Below are 21,196 nucleotides of genomic sequence, written 5' to 3'. Positions count from 1 at the left end.
AAATTGCATGTTTTTGTTGAGTTGTCAACAAAATGCATCAAAAAAAGTGAGAAAATAATATCCAGAAGGAAAAGCCACTAGTAAACTTGAGATTAACTCACTTGTAAGAGATACCTATCTTTGAACTTGTAGCCTATTCTCTTTTCAAGAATATCCAAGGACAAATGAAATCTCAGATGACAAACCAGAACAGGTATAAGCATAGCATGCTGTATAATAATAATAAAAAAACTCATTAAAATTATATCTGATTAAATTTTTTTTTAAAAAGGAATGGGTGAACAACAAAATTATTGCAAACTGAGCATTACATATGAAATACAAAAAAGAACAAGAAATAATAGATTGAAAATAATTTAATAATTTGAATTCACTTTCTAGTAAATTCAAATCCATTAATACAGCAAGACCACGATCAATAAAAACCCTCATGCATAGATCAAGAACTTACTTGGACAATGTCACACATTATACCAGTTTTGTAAAAATGCTGACTATCCACAACAACAGTTACATCACGTTTCAGATTGCTGAAAGTTAAAGGCATAAAGAAAATCTTTAACATAACAAATTTGTTAACATAATGACAATATAACTTATTGCTATATAATATATTATCTAACTCAAGGACCAATCACAACACTAGAACATGAATGTGATTTCAAAAGTAAAGCAATGGGATTTATTTTGGTGGCTTTATTTTGTCACGTAACAAGTTAGTGAACTAGAGTTCAGATAAGTATTGATTTCTTGTTTTGTTCACTGATGGGAGACTGAGACTGAACACATATATGACACAGGAAAAGTGAAAAAACTGGCTTATTTCAATGAGTCCTGCCCTTTTGCAACAGGCTTGAACAATTGAAAAATTACCTATCTTTTTCCAATCTATTAGACTGATTATAATAAGTCCATACACCTTCAAGCTCATAAAAAATTTGATGTTTGCTCTAATAGCTTGATTTCATCCAAGTTTATTGCAATAAGACAGACTTTTCAATTAGCTTATGACATATTTCAAACGACATAGAAAGAACCAGGTTTCTTAAACGCCTGTACACATCTGTGTGTTCTCCAAGTGCTTTGATGCTTTCGTTCACTGGAATGTGCATATATAAACAAACAGAATCAGCCATTGCACTCTATGCAGGACAACTGTAATTTGAATGATGGTTCTACTCACAATGCAAAAAAAATCAGAACAAAAAAGATTCACCGTGATGAAAAATTTTTTCTTCAGAACACCACTGTGATCATATAACAAACTGAGCCATGTTCAAAGCGAACACATGGGAAGTTGAGTTAATTCTCCCTATTTTGGTTTGGGGGACAATGAAATAGGTAAGCAGTATAATCAGTAGTAAGTTATCAGTTAAAAAAGATGTAATACAGATATCAAACATAATCTTTTTTTCTTCTAAAAGAAAATTTATCGGTATAGCAAATAGAGCAATACATTTTTTTTTTAATATTTCAGAGAATGTGAACTAAAACAAAAATGAAATAAACTGAACAGTCATAAACTCTAATAGAACCAGCATAAAAATGATAAAAATTTAAAAAGACCTTTTAAGTCTCATATCTTGCAACCGTCTTTCTTTCCTATTTAATCGGTGTCTGTCTTCATAATGAACTTTGGGCTTATTCGCCAATAAGTGTCTGAACTTCACATAATCTCGCCAAGCTTTCTGATAACTGTGATTTAATAATAATATAACAATAACAAAATACATTCGGTTCTGATCTAAACTCTATACAAATTCATAAATTAAATAGTCAAGTGCATCAGAATTGAGTGTCATTTAAAAACATCAACATATAATTTGTGGAAAATAGTATCACATACACACATATACAATTTTTTAAATGCTTATTGTAAAATTGCTCAAATAACATTTGTTATTTAAAAAAAAAAAACACATGAAGAACAACAATACAGTCGACCCCCCCCCCCCCCATATTCACGGTTTTTTTCCTTCATTGAAAATTTTTTTTTGTCAACACTAGCAATCGTCATTCATTTGTTTTGTTTACAAAATTTGAGTTGTACGTGTTTAGGATGGCTCATTTTTCTAATGGATTTTTCTCATGTTTTCAAAGGTCAAAAAAAGTGAAAACTTCACAAAAAAAATTTATATATTGCCTATGTATGCTTGTGGAGAAAGTAAATCAATTGCTGTTGTTGCCCGCCATTATATGGAAGCAACAAATCTACGGTGAGATATATCTAGAAAAAGGAATCTGAAATTCAATCAGCAGAGGCTGTAGCTGCACCTATGGCAGCGAAAACTTTGCATTGCCTATGGGACCCATGTGTTTCTCATAGAGAAAATGCTGTTTTTTGTGGGTCAAGACTGCCACAGAAAAGGATTCCAATTGATTGTAATATTATAAATTAAAAGGCGAAAAAATTTTACTCTTCTATAAAAGAAAGAGCTGGTGAAACGTCTATTTCATCAGAACTTTATGCAAGTAAAGGTTGATTTCATAGGTTTAAGAAACGATTTGGATTACGCAATGTAAAAATCACTTACAATCAAGCCTCTGCCAACCAGGAGGCAGCTAGAAAGTTTTCAAGGAAATTATAAAAGACATTGTCACGTTAGCGAAACAGGTGAGGGGAGAAGGGTGATATGGATATAGAAGAAATTTAACAGCTAAAAATCAATAGCAATTCAGAGACATAAACCAAATAGGAATTAATGGAGCTGAGTGACTGCTCCTGAAACTGAAGCTGTACTAGATGAAGATCAAGATAAAGAAGTAAAGACCAGTTCAACATATGTAGCATAGCGGAAGGGTTTCGCAAGTTTAAATCAGCAATAGATTATTTTCATGACATAGATCCTTCTACGGTATGTGCTTCACATGTAGAGAAATTAGTAGAGGAAGTCTTATCAAAACATACTCCAACATACTTCATGATATGAAGAACAAACGGCAAACAGAAATCAGTGTTCTTTCGAAAAAAAACATCTCCACCCTCTTTTACATATCCTTTTTACCCCTGCGTCACCCTGCTCTTCTCCTAATGTTCAATAAACGAGATATACAAAAAAACCTATGGTTTCGGTTGTTTGCGGATTTCCGTAAACACTGTCACCTCCGGAATGTAACCCCCGCAAATACGGGGGGGGGGGGGACTGTTTATGAAGAAATAGAGAAATATAGTGGCAACGCCCACATATAGCTTGTACTTGAAGTGAAAAAAAATTTTAACTAAAAATTGCTTGATAAGAAGTACAAAAACATATTAATAATATAAAATTTCATATTACCCAGGATTTCCGGCATAACTGAGTTGTGGTGGACGTACACCAAAATGTATTATGACTGGATAAATTTTATTTTTTGGATCACAGCCTTCACAGTCAAGTTGGTCAACTCTTATTGAAGATGGCTTTTTACCAGGACGTGTCACAATCATACCTTTAACCTTGTCAGCTAGTTTTGGCCATTGATCTTTGCCAAGTGATTTTAGAAAGTCCAATTCATGTTCTTCGACTAAAAATTTGTTACATTCTAAAAGGTACTCCAAAATTGCAGCCATCGACAACAGTTCTTTCTCTTCTTTGCAACCTTCATCTAAACAAATTATAAATCGAGCTACTAAAATATTGTGAATATTAAAACATACAACATTAATTACCATAGAAGCATTGAAAGTTGTACTTTTGGAGGGAAAAAAATAGAGAATAAAAAATGACCTTGAGAAGGAAATTAAAAAATATTCATTGCCTTCAACTGGAACCTCAAACTTTTGAGACTGATTTTCAAAACCATGTTTTATATACATATGAAAACTTGGGATTACTTGTAGATAGACTCTTCTTCATTTAATAGAAATATAGACAAAATATTTTGAGGTTATACTGATTTGTGAGCCCTATAAAATAATAATTGTTATATGCATACTGGCACAAACAATAATGAAAAGAAAAAAAAAGACATGCACATAACAAAGAAATAAGCGGCAACAGGAATGTAGTTAATGAATTATTTTTTAAATCTGCATTTAGCGACGTATGCAAAATGACAATGTGTTAAAATTTTAAGAACAATAACAATCATATCAAATAGGTAATTTAAATTTTATTGAGTTAACGAGTATGATTTTAAATTTACATAAAAGATGTGGATGAAGATTATTCAACTATAAATCGTGGAAGTAAATATTTTAGAAGCTACATGCAGGAAAATTTTTGAAAATGAGTTTTATTTGGTTTAGGTACCTGTAGTAGTATGACGTCCAAATAATATCCCAGATTTATATAAATGTAATTTATGTAACTTCATTTGAGATGGCCACTTCTTTTATGAAACATTTATAAACATACAAATATTGTAGAAGGAGTATGTTTATAGCCTTCAATTATAATGTCATAATTTAATCTAGATTCTACTAATGCAAAACAAAGTATTCAGAAGATGAAACAATCATAGAAAAAATATTTTTTTCATAAATTACGTTTCCTAAACACAACTTTGAATTTTGTGTACAGTGAAATTTTAAATTGTGAGCATGATTCATTCAAATATGCTCATACTCTAAAACACTCTTTTCTTTTCAACATTTGAGTGCAAGATGATTTTTTTTGTATCATTATATTTTTACTTATTTTTTCTTCAAGGTTCAATTTTATTTTTTCCCCCCCGAATGATATGAAATATAGCAAAAAAGCTTCACTTTGAAATCCTTGCTTGCATTAACACACAATGAAAAAGTGAGACCACCTTTCACAGGCTTATGCTATGAATGATAATGATGCTATAATGATATAGCTATAATGCTTTAATGATATAATATGATAATATGCTGAATCACAGTCAGCAACATCTTAACAAACAGGATCTGGAAAGGGGCCCTAAATTATATATTGAAGGTTTTCATTGATACACATATATGCGAGCAATATCTCATTTAGATAGAAATATATAATTTGTGTGTGAAAGAAATATATAATATTAATATTCTTCATTTAGATAAAAATATATAATTTGATTTTTCATTAAAAAATAATAAATACTTGGGCCCGACCCCTGCATTCATTAGAGATGGCCTTGCCCACAGTGAAAAAAAAAAAGAAAAGAGATCCACTGGCTTTTCAGTTGTGGTCATATGATATGTGACAAACACACAAATACAAAAAAAAGCTCCTTTTGGACTACCCCCTCGTCTAGGAAACTTTATGCATACTACTTATTTTGAGAGATAATTTATCAAGTCAAACTTTGTTGAAAATTTTTGCGCATCTTGCAAAGTGCTTTTAAACCAAGTTACTCAAAGTTTTACCGTATTTGTATGCACACTAAAGCCGTACCTCATCAAGTAACATAGATATTGCTGATATTATGCTATTTATAATAATTATGCAAAAAATCTAAAGAATCAATCTGATATGATTGAATAATCCTCACCTTTGGATTGATCTTTAACTTTTATGAAACGAGGCATGAAATGAAACCTGGGACACCCATCTGAATCATTGTGAGCCTTCCAATTCAAATCCACAAGTTCGAGTAACTCACAGAACAAATACTGGGTGAAAAGATCAAGACCATTCACTGTAAACTCCTTTGGAAACTTTTCCTTCACACATTCTATAGTATACTCTATGTTGAACCTTATCACTTTACAATCAGGTAATTCAGCCAGAGGTGAATGTGTGAACATAGAAAATCCCTCAAACAAATAGAGCTCATTATTCCATTTTATTTTTGTTGGATTTCTGCTCTGGAATATAAATAGAGAATCAAACATTGTTGAAAGTTTTCAATTTGTTAAAGGCTTCTATCAGTATATACAGTGATACACGAAAATAATTTGTTCTACAATCACATTCGTTAGGGGAACCACTATTCCCTATAGGTTTTCTATTGAAAATTGTTTAATTTCTTCCAGGTACTGCTTAAAAATTTTTTTATTTCAAAAATACAAACATGTAATACACAAATTCAGACATGGGTTACATCAATACAAGCATTTATATAAGTACACAAATCTAGACATGTATTACACAAATACAAACATTAAATACACAAGAAAAAAAATGGATGCACATGCACACATATTACAAACAAACACTTTGTAGCCTCAAGGGACTAAAAAGTCCTTCCAGCAGGCCTAAAGGAATAAGCTATAGAATATTTTTTCATTCTCTTGTAACAGCATTATTATATTTATTAGATATATGTTCAAATGTATTTTCGCTTATCCATATATCTGAATAATGTCCACAATTAAGTTACTTTTCACGAAACTCAATATAATACAGCCATCGTACACCACTTCTCTTCTTTACTATTATACACTTTTGCTCTTTCAATACTTTCATCTAAATGGTTTCGTAATCTATGCGTCTGATGAATTCAAAAATCACATGATTTCTGTTTTTATTATTATTAAATTGATTTTCAGAGTGAAAAATGTTTAATATCTTAGGGGCAATGAAGGAAAAGCTCTTTTTATATAATGTTTTATTTGGTTTTGGTACTTGATAAACTAATAATTTGATAAAAATTATATCTATTTGTCCTGGTCCATAAATTTGAATTCAACATTAAAATATCCATAAATTGATAATATTTATTTTGATCATTATCATCTTCAATAACATTCTTGAGATTCAGTTTCAAGATAAAAGTTTCAAATTTTTCATAATTTATGATTTTTATATATTTACTTTCCTCATTTATACTAATCATTTTTTTCTGCATATATATAAGACAAGTTTTATATAAAACACCAAAAAGCACTGTAAAAAAAAACAGACCAAAGGTTGAGATGAACAGCTTCACAAGTGGATAAAATGTAATTTATAAGATGAGAAAAACTAGAGATCTCTATGTGGTGTGGGTAGCTCATTTGTCTCATGGATCCAGCTGGAAAACATAACGCTCCCAGAATGTTCAGACTGCTAAATTTGATACTAAGAGTCTTACACTGAAAACATTCATGGGTAGGCTCTTTTTTTTAATGAATTTTCTCGTAAATTTAGCTTTCATTTTATATGAAATGGTTCAATATCTTTTTGCAAAATAAATTATATCTGGAGAATGGTTCAGAGGTGGACATGAATTAATCAAGCTTATGTGACATTGGTTCCGAGTGGAGAAAAATTCAGCTCACAGCACGATTGTGTTATATTAGCATGTGCATCCATATAAAATGTTTATTGCAATGTTGAAAAACCACAAAAAAATGTTTATTCCAATGTTAAAAAACCATAAAAAAAATTGTTATAGCTGCAAAGATTTGTAAGTTAAGGTATCACTGTATAGAGAGTATATGCAATTTTTTATATATCAAACAAAAACTAAATTAAAAAAAAAAACACTTCTAATTTTAACCACTAATTCTATAATTTTGCATAATAGAAGAAGACTATCCACAAAAGAATTCCAATATTCAATAGATTAACTTAATAATTGATCCTTATGACTAGTCAGCATTCTAAAATTTGTATATTAAACATATCTAAAATTATAGGGGGGGGGGTCATATTAATATCCGCCCATTCAAAACATTATGTGTATCATTCAAGCATGTAATACATAATACACTTGAGTTTTGTGCATGGGTACAAACCCAAGTTCTTAATTACAGAGCTGCTCAATTCTACAGTTTGTCGCAGTGTCAATTCGTCGCGGCACAAATTTGTCACAGCTCCAATTCATCGCGATATAAATTTGTCGCAGTGTCAATTCGTCACGATACAAATTTGTCGCAGTGTCAATTCGCCGTAGTACAAATTTGACGCGATACAAATTCATCGCGGTACAAATTCGTAGCAGCACCAACTCGTCGCGCCTCAATTTGTCGCGGAACAAATCCGTCGCAGTTCCAATCCGTCGCAGTGTCAATTTGTCGCGGTACAAATTTGTCGCAGCTCCAATTCATCGTGATATAAATTTGTCGCAGTGCCAATTCGTCACGATACAAATTTGTCGCAGTGTCAATTCGCCGCAGTACAAATTTGACGCGATACAAATTCGCCGCGGTACAAATTTGACGCGATACAAATTCGTCGCAGTACAAATTCGTCACAGCTCCAATCCGTAGCTGTATAAGTTTGCCACCGTGTCAATTCGTCGCGACGTCATTTAAATATTACAGCGCAGAATCAATTCGTCGAACCGTCGATTCTTCACTGTACATGTTCCACGCGAGCTTGTATGTAGGTTTTTGTCTTACACGTGAAATAAAAACATGAATAAAAGTGTACACGCAGTTAACTGAAAATAATTATTTTTTGTCAATGCGGAAAGGCCATCGAAATTAAAATTACAATATCAATTACATTTAAAAATCTAACTGCATATAAAAATTTAATTATATTTGAAAATTCAGTTATAAAATTTGAAATGTTAAATAATTGATTTTTGCTGTGATGAAATTTCTATATCATGTGGAAAAATTTTGGTTTGTATGATATTCCCTAAATTACAGTGAGCCTATCTTTAACGATAAATTTCTATCTGCCCCATGGGCTCGAGAGTTTCTACCCACCCACCCCTCCCCCTTCGAGAGTCATCAACATTTACCATTACAGTATCTCCATAAGAACCTGAAATATTTAATTAATTAATAATTCAATTAAATAAATATTTAATTTTCACCGTATAAGTGGCACTTCCCACTTTTGTTGGGATTTCTATTTCTCACGGCGAAAGAAGTTGGGCGCAGATCAAGGGTAGAAATGTACAGTGCTTTTTTACGAATGACGATTCGATGAAATTTTGATATTCCGCACAGGATGAGCACCGAAAAAGACCATGTAATCACCAATAAGAAAGACGACTATGGGTCAGTCGCATAGATATAACCATTAATCTTATGTTTATAATCAGTCGCATATCTTTGGCTGGCTTGTTTGACTATTTTCACATAGTTTTCATTAGCGCCTAAGCTTTTGGTACAAGATTGGTGTGCTTGGTCTACATATTTCTGTTGGAAAAAATATGGAATATTGCAAAACCGAACGTGGAAATGATATGTTGGTTTCCGTTATGTGTGTTTAAAAGTCCCTCCCCCCCCCTTAATTCATGTTTTTCTAAAATTAGAAAAACCTTTTAGTGCAATTGAAAAAATGAATTAGCCTATTACTAATTTTCTTTGAGTTTTTCGTTGTATCATAAAATAGAGATACAGATTATAAGGATGACAAAAACTGAAGTAGTACTTTTTAAATTTAATTGTTTGAATTTAAATAGCAATAAATTGAAATCTTCTACGTATCGTTCAAAAAAAGAAAAAAATTATGATATCATCACTTGTTATTCTATTAATCACGCTTTTTATTGCGATATTCAGGTTATATAAGTGTTTAAATAATATGTTACTCAAAAAAAGGCACTGAAATAAATAAAGGTTTAGATATTGTGGAGTGTTTATATGTATGATACGAATCGTTTTGAAAATTAAAATTATACTAATAAATGTAGGCTATAATCAGAGGCGGATTTATAATTTTCCCACCTGTGGGCTAACCTTGCCTCCCTTTTTTACTTCCTTTCTAATTCATGTTCTTGATCACCAATTACTTAATTTTGGTTACGCCCTTTCACTTGAACTTGTCATCTGGGGATAAAGCCAGCATACCCCCTCCTCACCCATGAAATATACCTCTGAATATAATCTTACATTGTCTGTTAATGTTAATTCACTTGTATTGTAAGAAGAAATTTTTACTAATTGTTGACTGGAGCCGTATGAGTGTCATGTACATGAAGTTACATACAATGGGCTAATTAAAAGTCTGATTTCATTCTTTTTAGTGGAGAATTGTTAATTTAGAGTTGAAAAAAAAATCAAAAATCGATTGACATTTGCAGTGGTGTCAGAGACAGAGATACTGTTGGTGCCCAGGGTACTTTATGGAATGGGTATGAGCACCCAGAGAAATGATTCAGAAATCAATCAAAATTTCCTACTTCAAGATCAAGACAAGAACCCACAAGTTCCAAAACTTCCAGCATCCTTGGCCAGTCAAAGGTGCCGACATGAAGGAAACATTGACGGGGGGGGGGGGGGGGGGGGGCAAAAATCGCCGTTCATTCCATTTATAAGGGACTCAAACCCGTACTCGGGAAGCGAAATGGTGCATTGCATTGTATATTCATGAGTTATTGGAAAGGGGGGGGGGCTCAAATGGCATTAGCCCCCAAGCCCCCAGTTTCTGGTGCCTATGGTCGGAGTGTTTGAATATTATTTCAATGTGATAATACAAAGTGATTTGAAATGTGCATTGCATTGTAAAAAAATAATTTGAAAATAAGACTTTTCGCAGCTGTTACACATAAAACTTAGATACATTGTCATAAAAAATTTCCTTAAAGATAAATTCTCTGCATGGATACATTTAATAGTGAATTACGGAAATCATGCTGAGACGGCCACATTGATTGCAATTTATTATCTCGATGTGCAACCCCCAACGCCCCTCGCTGCAAGAAAGGGAAATCCCACAGAAAGCGGGAAGCGCGGCCTATACGATGGAAACTAAATTTTCAAAATTTATTTGATCCCAATTTATTATTTGGGTGAGCTCCCCAACACCCCTCACTGCGAGAAATGGAAATCCCGACAGAAATGCGGCTTATATGGTGAAAATTAAATTTTAAAAGTTTATTGGATCCCAATTTAGTATCTCGATGTACGTTCCAATGTCCCTCGATGACTTCAATGAAGACTTTCCTTCATTTGTTAAAAATTAAAACAGAGATGGGAAGGGTGAACATTTCCAATAAATGAGAAAAAAAAATTGTTCCATCTTTTACGCCTAAAGCAACTACCCTATTTATAAGATCACAACAAACAAATGAATTTTAAAGCAATTCAAATTTTTTGCGGCAAATTGACGATACAGCGACGAAATGAACCTGCGAAAAATTTGTACCGCGATGAAATGAACCTGCGACAAATTTTTACCACGACGAGATGAGCCTGCAACAAATTTGTACCGCAACAAAATGAACCTGCGACGAGTTTGTAGCATGACGAATTGACACTGCGACAAGTTGAACGCAACAAATTGACCTAGACCCACCGCACTGGGAGCTGCTTAAGTGCTCTAAAACTGTGCCACATATCACTCAAGGTATCTATAAATGTGCTACGGATCGCTTAAGTGGGGGGCGCTGTAGCCCAGGTCGATAAGATACTCGCCTAAAGTACCAAAGGATGTTTAGAGGTGTCGCGAGTTTGATACCCGGTTCGTTCTTATCAGAAAACTTTCGTGACGCAGGGGTACAACAGAAACGGTGACATGACCACAGAAAAAGATTGCTACAGCAGGGAGTCCTACTACTTTGGGGAGTTAGCACATCAACCTCTCGATGAGTATAAAAAAAAAGCCTGTGAAGTTCGGAATCGGCAATAAATTGTAGGTCCCGGTCTAATTAGCCCTCATGTGCAGAAAATGACGGTGCGACAAAAATGATCAAATGATTGCTTAAGTGTTCTGGAACTGTGTTCTGGGTCATTTAAGTGATTTGAGAATGTGCCACGGGCCACTTAAATGCTCTGGAATTGTATCCCGGGACAGTTAAGTGATCTGTAAATGTGCTGCTTAGTTCATTTTTACAAAATTAGGTTTGAGGAGGGCAGGCCGCATCAGATAACCTACCCAGGGGCATATTTGGTCCGCGGGCCAAGGGCCTTTATGCATTTATGCTTTATCATTATATGGCTTAGAGTGTAGGTCGCAATGAATTTATTAAAGATAAATTTTGAGTTCATAGCCTTCAAATAACATTGAAATTAACAGAAATTTATTATAACAACATATAGAGATATTTTATTCTGAAATTTAAATTAAAATAAAATATTTTTTTGCATTAAAAAATACATTTTTGATCATGGGAGGATGGCCACCAATGTGTGTTCAATGGATTCAGAGGGGCAGAGCTGATGACAAAGTTTTGCTGGGGGGGGTCAAAAATGGCTAAAAATTTGCTTACGTAATACTTGAACGACCCCCATAACTCTAGTATATATAACTTCGCATATTATGTTGTATTTTATATAAAATGATAAATATTTTATAAATTTGTTTCCAAGCTGAATAAAACCCTTGAAAGAGATTAATTCTGTAACACTGATCCATAACAGGAGATATTCACAAAATCTCTACCTGCTGGAAGAGGCAGAACCTAACCTACCAGAATAAAATATGGGACATGAATGAGCACAACCTATCAGCAACTATAATTACATATTTTTGACCTATCACAAATGCTTGCACAGGCACTGGTGGTCCTATTGAATGTACCCCCCCCCCCACACTATCATTGAAACCAACATCAGTCTATACAGTTGACAATCCGAATCAATGGCTTTTCTTTCCATATGTGTACTTTCATCGATTTAACCAATCAATCACTTCTTTTGATCATTTGTGCAGTTCTCAAAAGTTCTCAAGCATAAGCTAGGTCCAAAACTCTGTATTAGGATACTCAATTTGAGCTTGGCTGATGTGGAAGGAACATTATACAGCCTCTGTCATGCTTGTTGGAGCCAAGCATTGAAATTTCGAATTATTTGCAGCAGTGTTGCATTAGTATTGAACTGAATTTTTTTTTTTTTTCAATCCAAGTGAGTAAAATTGAGATTTTTTTTTTCTGCATCAGCACTGTTGAAAGATTTGTTTGAATTTTAAAGGATTGAATAGAGTTAAAAATTTAAAAGAATGTTTGCCAAAAATTTCACCCTTATGCCCTTGAAATCATCATTATAAAAAAATTCAAACTTTGCTTTTATCCAAGAACTACTGTGACTCATTTCACAAGCTTCTATTAAACTGTGAGAAAAATTGTCCTAATTGCTGCACTAACATTTTCTCAGAAATATATCATATTACATATGAAATGACCAACCATCACCAATGATGTGAAAAACGTAGGATTGTGAAAAGGGTTTGTAAGTGAAAGTCACATGAAATCGGCATGGCTTATAATAACTTTTCTACCACTTTAGTGCCAAATGTAGACTTATTCTTACATGTAATGAATGATTTTCATCTTATGTTTTCATGCAATTCAAATATTCATCAGTGCAATTACATAAAATTTTTAAATAAAAAAAAATTCTTACCAAAAAATTAGTATCAGGTTTCACAACAATTGAATAATGATACAATCTGTCTTCATTATTAGTGTTTGGGTTACATCGTGGTATGGGTTCTTCACCAGCATAAATGCTATGACGGATTCCAGAACGCCTAGCTTTAGCACTACATCTGCATAGTGGACCATCATTCATCTGAAGAGAGAAAAATTGCATTTGTAACATAGTTCCACATTATAGGAAAGTTAAAAGACTCAATCTGCAGTACTTTAAATAGTAATTAAAAAAAATTGAAGCATGTGTTAGGGAGTAAAATAGTACAGGAAATTTTATGTGGATTAAGGTAAACCTAATTGTTGAGAATCATGAAAATTTCGTAACAAGTGCAGAATCTATGGTGGCTTTCTTTAAGAAATTTATTGTTGTTTTACCAACTCTATCAGTAAAAAAAACTTTATAATTCCCAATACATTCATTTGCTTTTCATTTACCATATCAATAACATTTTTGTATAAGTGTACAAAAAAATTGTATGCGCATACACTTGAGATGATTTAAATCATTCATGTCAGTGATTATCCCAATGTAAAACGGATTGATTTTTTTCCCCTATTGCCAGAAAATAAAATAAAAAGTAAATATAGAGTAAAATAAAATAAAAAGTAAAATATATTTTATGTTTGCACAAACATCTTAAAAAACAACATTAATGAATTCTAAACTGATTTCTCATTTGCATTGTTTTTATGAAACTTGATCTAGAACTTACTTCACCAGGATCATTGTACCAAAGCTCTTCATGCAGTCTGTCAGGATGCTTTTTCTTTCTCTCTAGTTCTTCAAGGGAAGTGTCTTCTTCCTCTTCACTGCTAGATTCACAACTACTACTGCTGCTGCTGCTTACATTCCCAGAAGTTTTTTCTTCTTCTGAAGATAATCAAGACAAAGCACAAAAAATCAGTTGTATGTATTATTTGAACCACTGAGAGATGGCATCATAAAAAAAAACATGGTTCATTCAGCAAGAACACAATGCAGGTAATGGTAGAAATCACTTTATTACACAAAACAGAAACAGTGAAACAACTGCCACTTCATTCATACACCTCATAAACATTATTATTATTATTACTCTGGGGAATTTCTAATAAATTGGTACCCAAGAAAATAGTGTATATGTATATATATATACACACAGTCGTTTATGATATCAGAGTAATGCATATTTTGTGTTTGAGAAATGTATTTATCTGTCTTTCATACTGGAAGTGAAAGTGAGACATGCTCCCTAAAACAACTGGTACATACAAAATACAGTTCCATAAGACGTGTCCAACCATTCATAATGAATCATGCCTGATAGTGAAACATGGATTGCCAAACATCTTCAAAGATAGCTCATAGTGGTTCTTACCATGTCACACCCATGTCAGAATCCATGAACATTTAGTATATAATGGAGGTCCTTAAAACGTTTGTAAAATGATGTGTGTGCCTCTCCTCTGCCCCTATGACATCATAAGCTTTAATGAAACAGGCCTAAATAACAACCTGAAGCAATAGCATATGCTATTGCTACAGGTATCCCTTTGCAATCGTGCTTCCGTGTCAACATGGTTCATATTGATATTCTATAGCTCCCCTGAAATTATTATGTTGAGTTTTGAGATACCCTGTATAATTGTCAATTAACTTGATAATTTTAATTAACTAATTTTAAATGTTTATTTCATACTTAGGATAAAAAAATGGTGCAATAACTATTGTGAATGGATTATTTAATATGCATTTTTTGAATTTATGCTATTTTTAAAACAAAGCAGCACTTTCTTCTAGTCAATCAATGTTCTTGATCAAAAAAATTATCATATTTAATTTAACTCATGAATAAAAATAAAAACTTACTCGGTGGTTTGGGCCTTTTAAGTTTAATTTTTCGTTGTGGAGGGATATACTTTGGTTTTGTACTGCGCACTCTCTCGGCTCTTTCAACTAATTCATGTTGAAATCTGCTGTGAAGCTTTCTGAGCTCTTCGGTTCCTTGAGTAACAGAATTTTCCTTAAATTTAAAAAAAAGACAAAAAAATAAAAATAAAAAACTTAAATTTTTTTAAAAATCAAATCAAACATTTTATCAGAAGTTTATTACTAAGAATATTAAAAAGAATAATCAGTAGAATTAATACTCAGACATAGCAAAAACTGTGAACAAAAAGAATTTAATTGAAAATGAATCTTATCATTTATTTTTTATGGAAGAAAAAGCTGATATCAATTCGACTCAAAATAATCACAATTTCCTCTTTTTATTTGTGTTTACTCAAAAAATTATCATTCTTTTAATCTGTTAATTAGGCATCATTATTTTACACAATATAGAACACCAAAAATCTCCTAATATTCAAACTCATTCAAGCTTTTTTTAGCTCTTTCACATTGAAATTACACATATAGGATATTCTCTAGATTATCTGATGATTGATCATCTACTGCACTCTGTTATCTGACACACATCTTATTTCATTGGTGGGCAAAATTTAAAAATAACTGACAAAAGCCTGTATCTCAAAAGAACACTAAAAAAAAATGTTGCAATAGATATTTTCACTAAAGATATTTACATATTTTATTTATAATTATATTCAACTTAGGTTGGTATAGTTATTTACATTTGATTCCTGTTATGATGCACACTTTAAGGGAACAAAAATTTAAAAATTTTGCATTTTATGATTCAATAAGAGAAAATCCAATGGAATGAAACAAAAAGTTTTATGCATTATATTCAGAGGTTTGTTACATAACGGATTCACTATAACACAGGGTTTGAATTTATTTTATTTATAGTAAAGTCAATGCTTGTTATAATGACTCCTATCTTCCCACAGAAAATCACAACATATTGGGAGGTTGTTATATTGAACGATTGCAAAAAAAAATTAGTTTCTCAAAAGAATTCCTATTTGGGCAGATTAAAAAATTATTTATTTTTAAATAATGTGAGCAGTTGCGGTGAAAATGCAATAGGTTAGAAAACACCAATAAAATTGCAATAATTAACTGCATGCACTTGTTATGTATCAAATTTTCCAGTATCAAAGGCCAAGGTCAAGCATAACTTTAGTAAATGAGAAACACAAATTTTGTGCATTTATTTACGAAAAGAGGCAAAGCAAAGCTGAGATTGGACATTGTATTGGATTGAATTGTATTTTTAGGTTGTTATATTGGATGAAAAATGACTCAGGATGAATATTAAAAACATCAGACCAATTGTTGTATGAAAAATTGCAATTAATTCTGGTTGTTGCAATTAGCATTGACTGTATTTATACACATAGCTTAATGTTTGTACACTCAAAATTGCTATCAATATCTATTGTTCTCCCAGTTATCAAACACCTTTTATTATATGACATATTCTTCGTCTCATGAGTGTAGGATAATCAGATGTCACACTTTTATAGAAGGATATTCTTTTATTTCCATATTGCAAAAATAAATAACATAATTTTTTAGGTTGTAATAAAATTGTCAGCACAATTTGATATAAATTTGACAATGCTGAAACTTTTTTGTTTTATGGGAAGAAATATTTGCAAAAATATTATTTAGACCAATTAGGAAAGATGATTATGAGAGGAAAATAAATCTCACTTCATCATTTTTGAAATAAAGCTTGTCTAAGGCACTTGGTAAGGTTACTGGAACACAATTATCCTCAGATTCATCAGATTCTGATTCTAATGATCTAGATCTTTTCCTTCGTCGACCTCTATGCCACCTACAATAATTTTGATTCATTACTCAATACATTTATAAAATAAAATATTTTAAGTCAGTCGTTACGAAGTTTTGTGAAATAAAAATGTTTTTTCTATCTAGAGAGTAATTACCCTCTCTCTTTCTTTTCCCAAAACACTTGGAAAATGTTGCTTTAAAACCACTATTTTATTAAAGTGACACCAAAAATTTTTGAAAAAAAACACATTCAAAAATTTTTCACTTTATTATGAAAAAATTCATATTTTTAAATTTGATATAGAATTTTCTAATTATTTGGAACCACTGTTAATTTATTTTATTTTATTTACAATAACCCCAGAAGGCATGAAATGCACTCTCTGGCTCAAAAAAATGTGTCTCTGGCTCAAATGCAGTGAAGGACCAATAATAATATTCTATGTGCATGCAGACAGAATGTTGCAAGTAAAAACATGAATTAGGAACAAAAGCTCTTGTTTCTAGGTTTTTACATGAACAGTTGTAGATATCATTTATATGTTTAAGATATATCTAAAAGTCTCATTTATTACATGTGTAGAAACTGCAAATTTAATTGCATTATGTGCTGCCAGTTTTTGACCTCTATTCATATAACTATAAAATTAAGTAAGCTAATACTTTGTAGTATTTTTGGAAATGCCATGTGTTGATAAATAATAGAGATGGGTTAAATATTCAGCTGCTATTCTGTATTCTGACATTTTGCCAAATATTCAGTTTGGCCAAATAATACATACATATTCGGCCGAATATCTGTAAATCTATGCACAATAAACTAATTTAAAAAAAGTTTTCATCATGAAGTTTTTATCCCTATTTGGCAGATTTTAATAATTATGTATAATTATTATATATAAATATATTTCATATTAAGTGAACAGATGTACTTTTTCCGCTGAGCAACCGAGCGTTAAGATTTGGTATTCAACCCAAGTGGGAAACTCAGTCAGCATGACTAGTGGTTAAATATTTTTTCTCTGAAGACGACACCCATTGGTGTCGAAATGCATTAGGATTTTTGTATTTTCGGGTATTTGCCTTATTCATTGGTGTCTTCTTAATATTTTTGGGCAAAGCTGATCAACTCTTACATATAATAAACCTGTACAATAGATTTATGATGCCTTTTTTTAAGCTCAACCCAGATGGTTTCAACATTACTTCTCTGCATGTTACACTCTCTAGCCTTCAAACATGACTTCATGCATATCAAGAATCCATCCCCCCCCCCCTCCTATCTGATCTATCTCTTAAAAGTATCATATCCTGAGATATGTAAGAAAGATGAAACCCCATCATTTGCCAAAGATTCTGTAATGGCTACAAAGTCTAGACCATCCACAGCTATGATAGTTTCTAAAAAAAAAATTTATTACCCAAAAGCTCCCGACATTTATAAGAACACATCTTAATTTACCCCTAATAATACTACAGTGAAACTCCTTTTAATGGACACCCCTCAGATGCTGCACCTCTCTTTTATATACAAATATTAATTTCTGAATCTATATATATAAAATTGATTTTCTGTCTGCATGTGTGTGTATGTTCTCTATATAAATCGACAATTTTAGATCAATCGCCACCAAATTTTGCATATATGGGACTCGACTTGAACGATAGGCTACTTTAAAAGTTCGGCAGAGCAGGGCAAATGCTCGAAATGGGTGAAAAACTGTCGAGCAACAATGGTTTTTGAGCCTCAACAATCACTTTAAGGGTGAGGTAAAGAATGATCCCCATAGAAATTAGTGTTGAAATTGATGATTTTACTGTGGAAATGTGGAAATTTGTGGGGTTTTCTGCCACATCAATACTTTAATAAACTGGATTGAATTCTTGATACAGTTCAGGATGTTTTAAAATCAGTTATGGGTCTATAAAGTACATCGAAGAAATTGCACAGTTTTAGCTAAGCATTTTTGGAAGTAGAAACAAGCAGATGCATAACTTGAAGTTCGGGGGGGGGGGGGAGAATCGAAATACCTAGCACCCCTTGAAAAAGGAAAAAAATATATCTATTAATTTCTACATTTCTTTAAATCTAGATTTGTTCATTGCATGAGTCAAGCAAGAAGTCGTCATATTGGTTAACTTAGACATGGTTTGTATGTCCCTCAAATAAAGAGGGGATATCACGTGATCCAAAAAGCCTCATTGATGAAAACCTGGGCAGCGCCAGGATTTCATATATCTAGTGTATAATAAAAGTATGTATTTCAAGCCCTGATTAATAGTCACCCCTTTCTATGGATGATTTTTTTGTCCTGTCGGTGTCTGCAAAAGAGAGGTTTTACTGTATTATTATCATTAACTAACCTCCATTCCCATCTAGCTGGTCTGGGAAAAAAAAACCCTGAAAAACCTGACCTAAGCCTATTGTAAACCTCCCATACCCCCCCCCCATTTAGGTGAATCCCAGCACAACGCAGCCACCTATCTGTGAATGCGGAAAGCTCCAAGAATGTGACTCTCAAGTGAGGAGAAAATGTCCTTCAGGCCTAAATTAAAGTGTGTGTGTTGGATCCTATTCCTATACCTTCACTACCCCTTGGCAGTACTACTAAACCAGACATGCGACCCATCCATATTCCTCTGCAGAACTTCTAATGAATTGGTACATGTTGGAATGTGTGTGTGTGCATGTAGCAAATCTTCTGTGAAGTTTGTTTCTGTGTAATGTTTGTTATGTGCGGTGCTGCCATCAATTTTTCTAACTATGCATGAAGTATAACAATTGAATAGTATATCTTGTAGGCCTGCTGCTTTCTGCTGCAAGACTTTTCAATGGGGAGATTGGCTCACATTTGTGTCTTGAAGTTGGGAATCCCAGAAAACCAACCACCACTGCCTGAACCACATCTGAACACCCCCCCCCCCCCCACAAGTGGATTGGTATTCTGTCAGAAATGTCAGATATCCACTATTCTCTTATCCGATTTGTTCCCACCCACATGATTACCCAACCAGGGAGCTTTTGCCTACAAAAAATGCATCAAATGTTGTCAATCACCCCCTTCCAGGAAGACTGCACTCGAAGCCCCGAAAATCCCCACACACTTTGTTCCCCTGGTTCCCTAACCATAGAATCATCAATAAACAAACCCCTACCACTATCCCCCCCCCCCCTCTAAACTGTCATTTTTCATCGAAATTGCTTCTTTGATGACAGGTGGCTCCATATACCCAAGCTCTCTAAAACTCTCTCTTCTATAACACTTCCACCTCAAGTTCCAATTTTGCCCTATCCAAACAACACTCCTTACACTTGAGACTATCAACTACTATCCCCCTAGACTAGGGGAACCTCCCGCTGCAAGCCCAACATCAGTTGAGGTGTAGGCATACTAAAACTATTGCTAAAATCTAGACAATAAAACTTAAAAAAATTGGAGAATGAGAAACACTGACAGGAAATTAAAATAACTTAAAATACATTACAATGTAAAATATACATACAGGTTGTACAAAAAAATTAAGTGAAACAAAATGCTCAACACTTAATCATGAAGAAATATATATATAAAAATATGTATCATCCCATTATATAAATATATTATTATTACTTATGAAATACATTTGATTAGTTAGGTATAATTCTAGGTTATTTTGTTGCAGGGAGTTTCTCCCCAACAGGGTTGTAAATGCATGGAATAGGTAGATAAATGCTTACCTTTGGATGTCACGAATCACGAATTATCCCACGTTAGAAACTTTCAAGAGGAAGTATGATAAGTAATCAAGAAGCTGTCCATATTTAAAGAATGACAGCCATATTTCTACGGGTAAATATTTTAGTTGTTTAGTTACTTTTTCTGGCTTATTACTTTTGGGTAGCTGTATTTAGAATACAACCATAATTTTATGGGTTTTTACACTAGTTATTTATATTTTTTATTTCTCCTTTTACTTTTTTGCAGCCACCATGGGCAATTTGCCTGTGGTGGTTTACAATTTTGTATTTGTATATTTTATGAATTATAAAATATCCCTCAATCCATCTGGATAATGGAAAAAGTCATATATGAAAACTAATTCATATAGTTTTCATAACATGTAGTACAATAAATTATTTTTGTACATATCTTGACATTCATTTCTATATTTATTATTGTTTGCCACTCATTGGAGAGGCTTTTTTGGTTGTAACAATAAAGATTATGTTCTATGTTTAAGAATAACATATGATTAGTATAATAATAATTGTGAATAGTATTTATATTCAGCCAATGGTTTCACAATATTCACATCTAATCCAAAAATACTGGTTGCAATATCATTCAAGCAAAAAAGATGGCAAGCAAAAAAAAATATGCAATGCTTAGAAGAAGAAAGTGTGTGTGG

General features: G+C 32.6%; 1 protein-coding gene across 1 annotated transcript in view; it reads right to left on the bottom strand.

Annotated features, from left to right (window-relative positions):
* drosha (ribonuclease 3 drosha) overlaps nucleotides 1-21,196 on the bottom strand; it is a 76,487-nt gene that overhangs the window by 40,733 nt on the left and 14,558 nt on the right. The window contains exons 6-14 of the mRNA XM_089254666.1: nucleotides 16,724-16,850; nucleotides 14,972-15,125; nucleotides 13,836-13,993; nucleotides 13,094-13,261; nucleotides 5,419-5,734; nucleotides 3,279-3,585; nucleotides 1,567-1,695; nucleotides 452-530; nucleotides 102-209 (exon numbers count right to left, since the gene is read on the bottom strand). Coding sequence (XP_089110792.1) covers nucleotides 102-209; nucleotides 452-530; nucleotides 1,567-1,695; nucleotides 3,279-3,585; nucleotides 5,419-5,734; nucleotides 13,094-13,261; nucleotides 13,836-13,993; nucleotides 14,972-15,125; nucleotides 16,724-16,850 — 1,546 coding nt within the window. The remainder of the gene's footprint in view (nucleotides 1-101; nucleotides 210-451; nucleotides 531-1,566; nucleotides 1,696-3,278; nucleotides 3,586-5,418; nucleotides 5,735-13,093; nucleotides 13,262-13,835; nucleotides 13,994-14,971; nucleotides 15,126-16,723; nucleotides 16,851-21,196) is intronic.

This window comes from Pholcus phalangioides, unplaced genomic scaffold, assembly GCF_987345545.1.
Source record: "Pholcus phalangioides strain wild (caught in Gottingen) unplaced genomic scaffold, Ppha-v1.0 ptg000042l_1, whole genome shotgun sequence".
Taxonomy (NCBI): domain Eukaryota; kingdom Metazoa; phylum Arthropoda; class Arachnida; order Araneae; family Pholcidae; genus Pholcus; species Pholcus phalangioides.
This window is presented reverse-complemented; position numbering and strand designations above follow the sequence as displayed.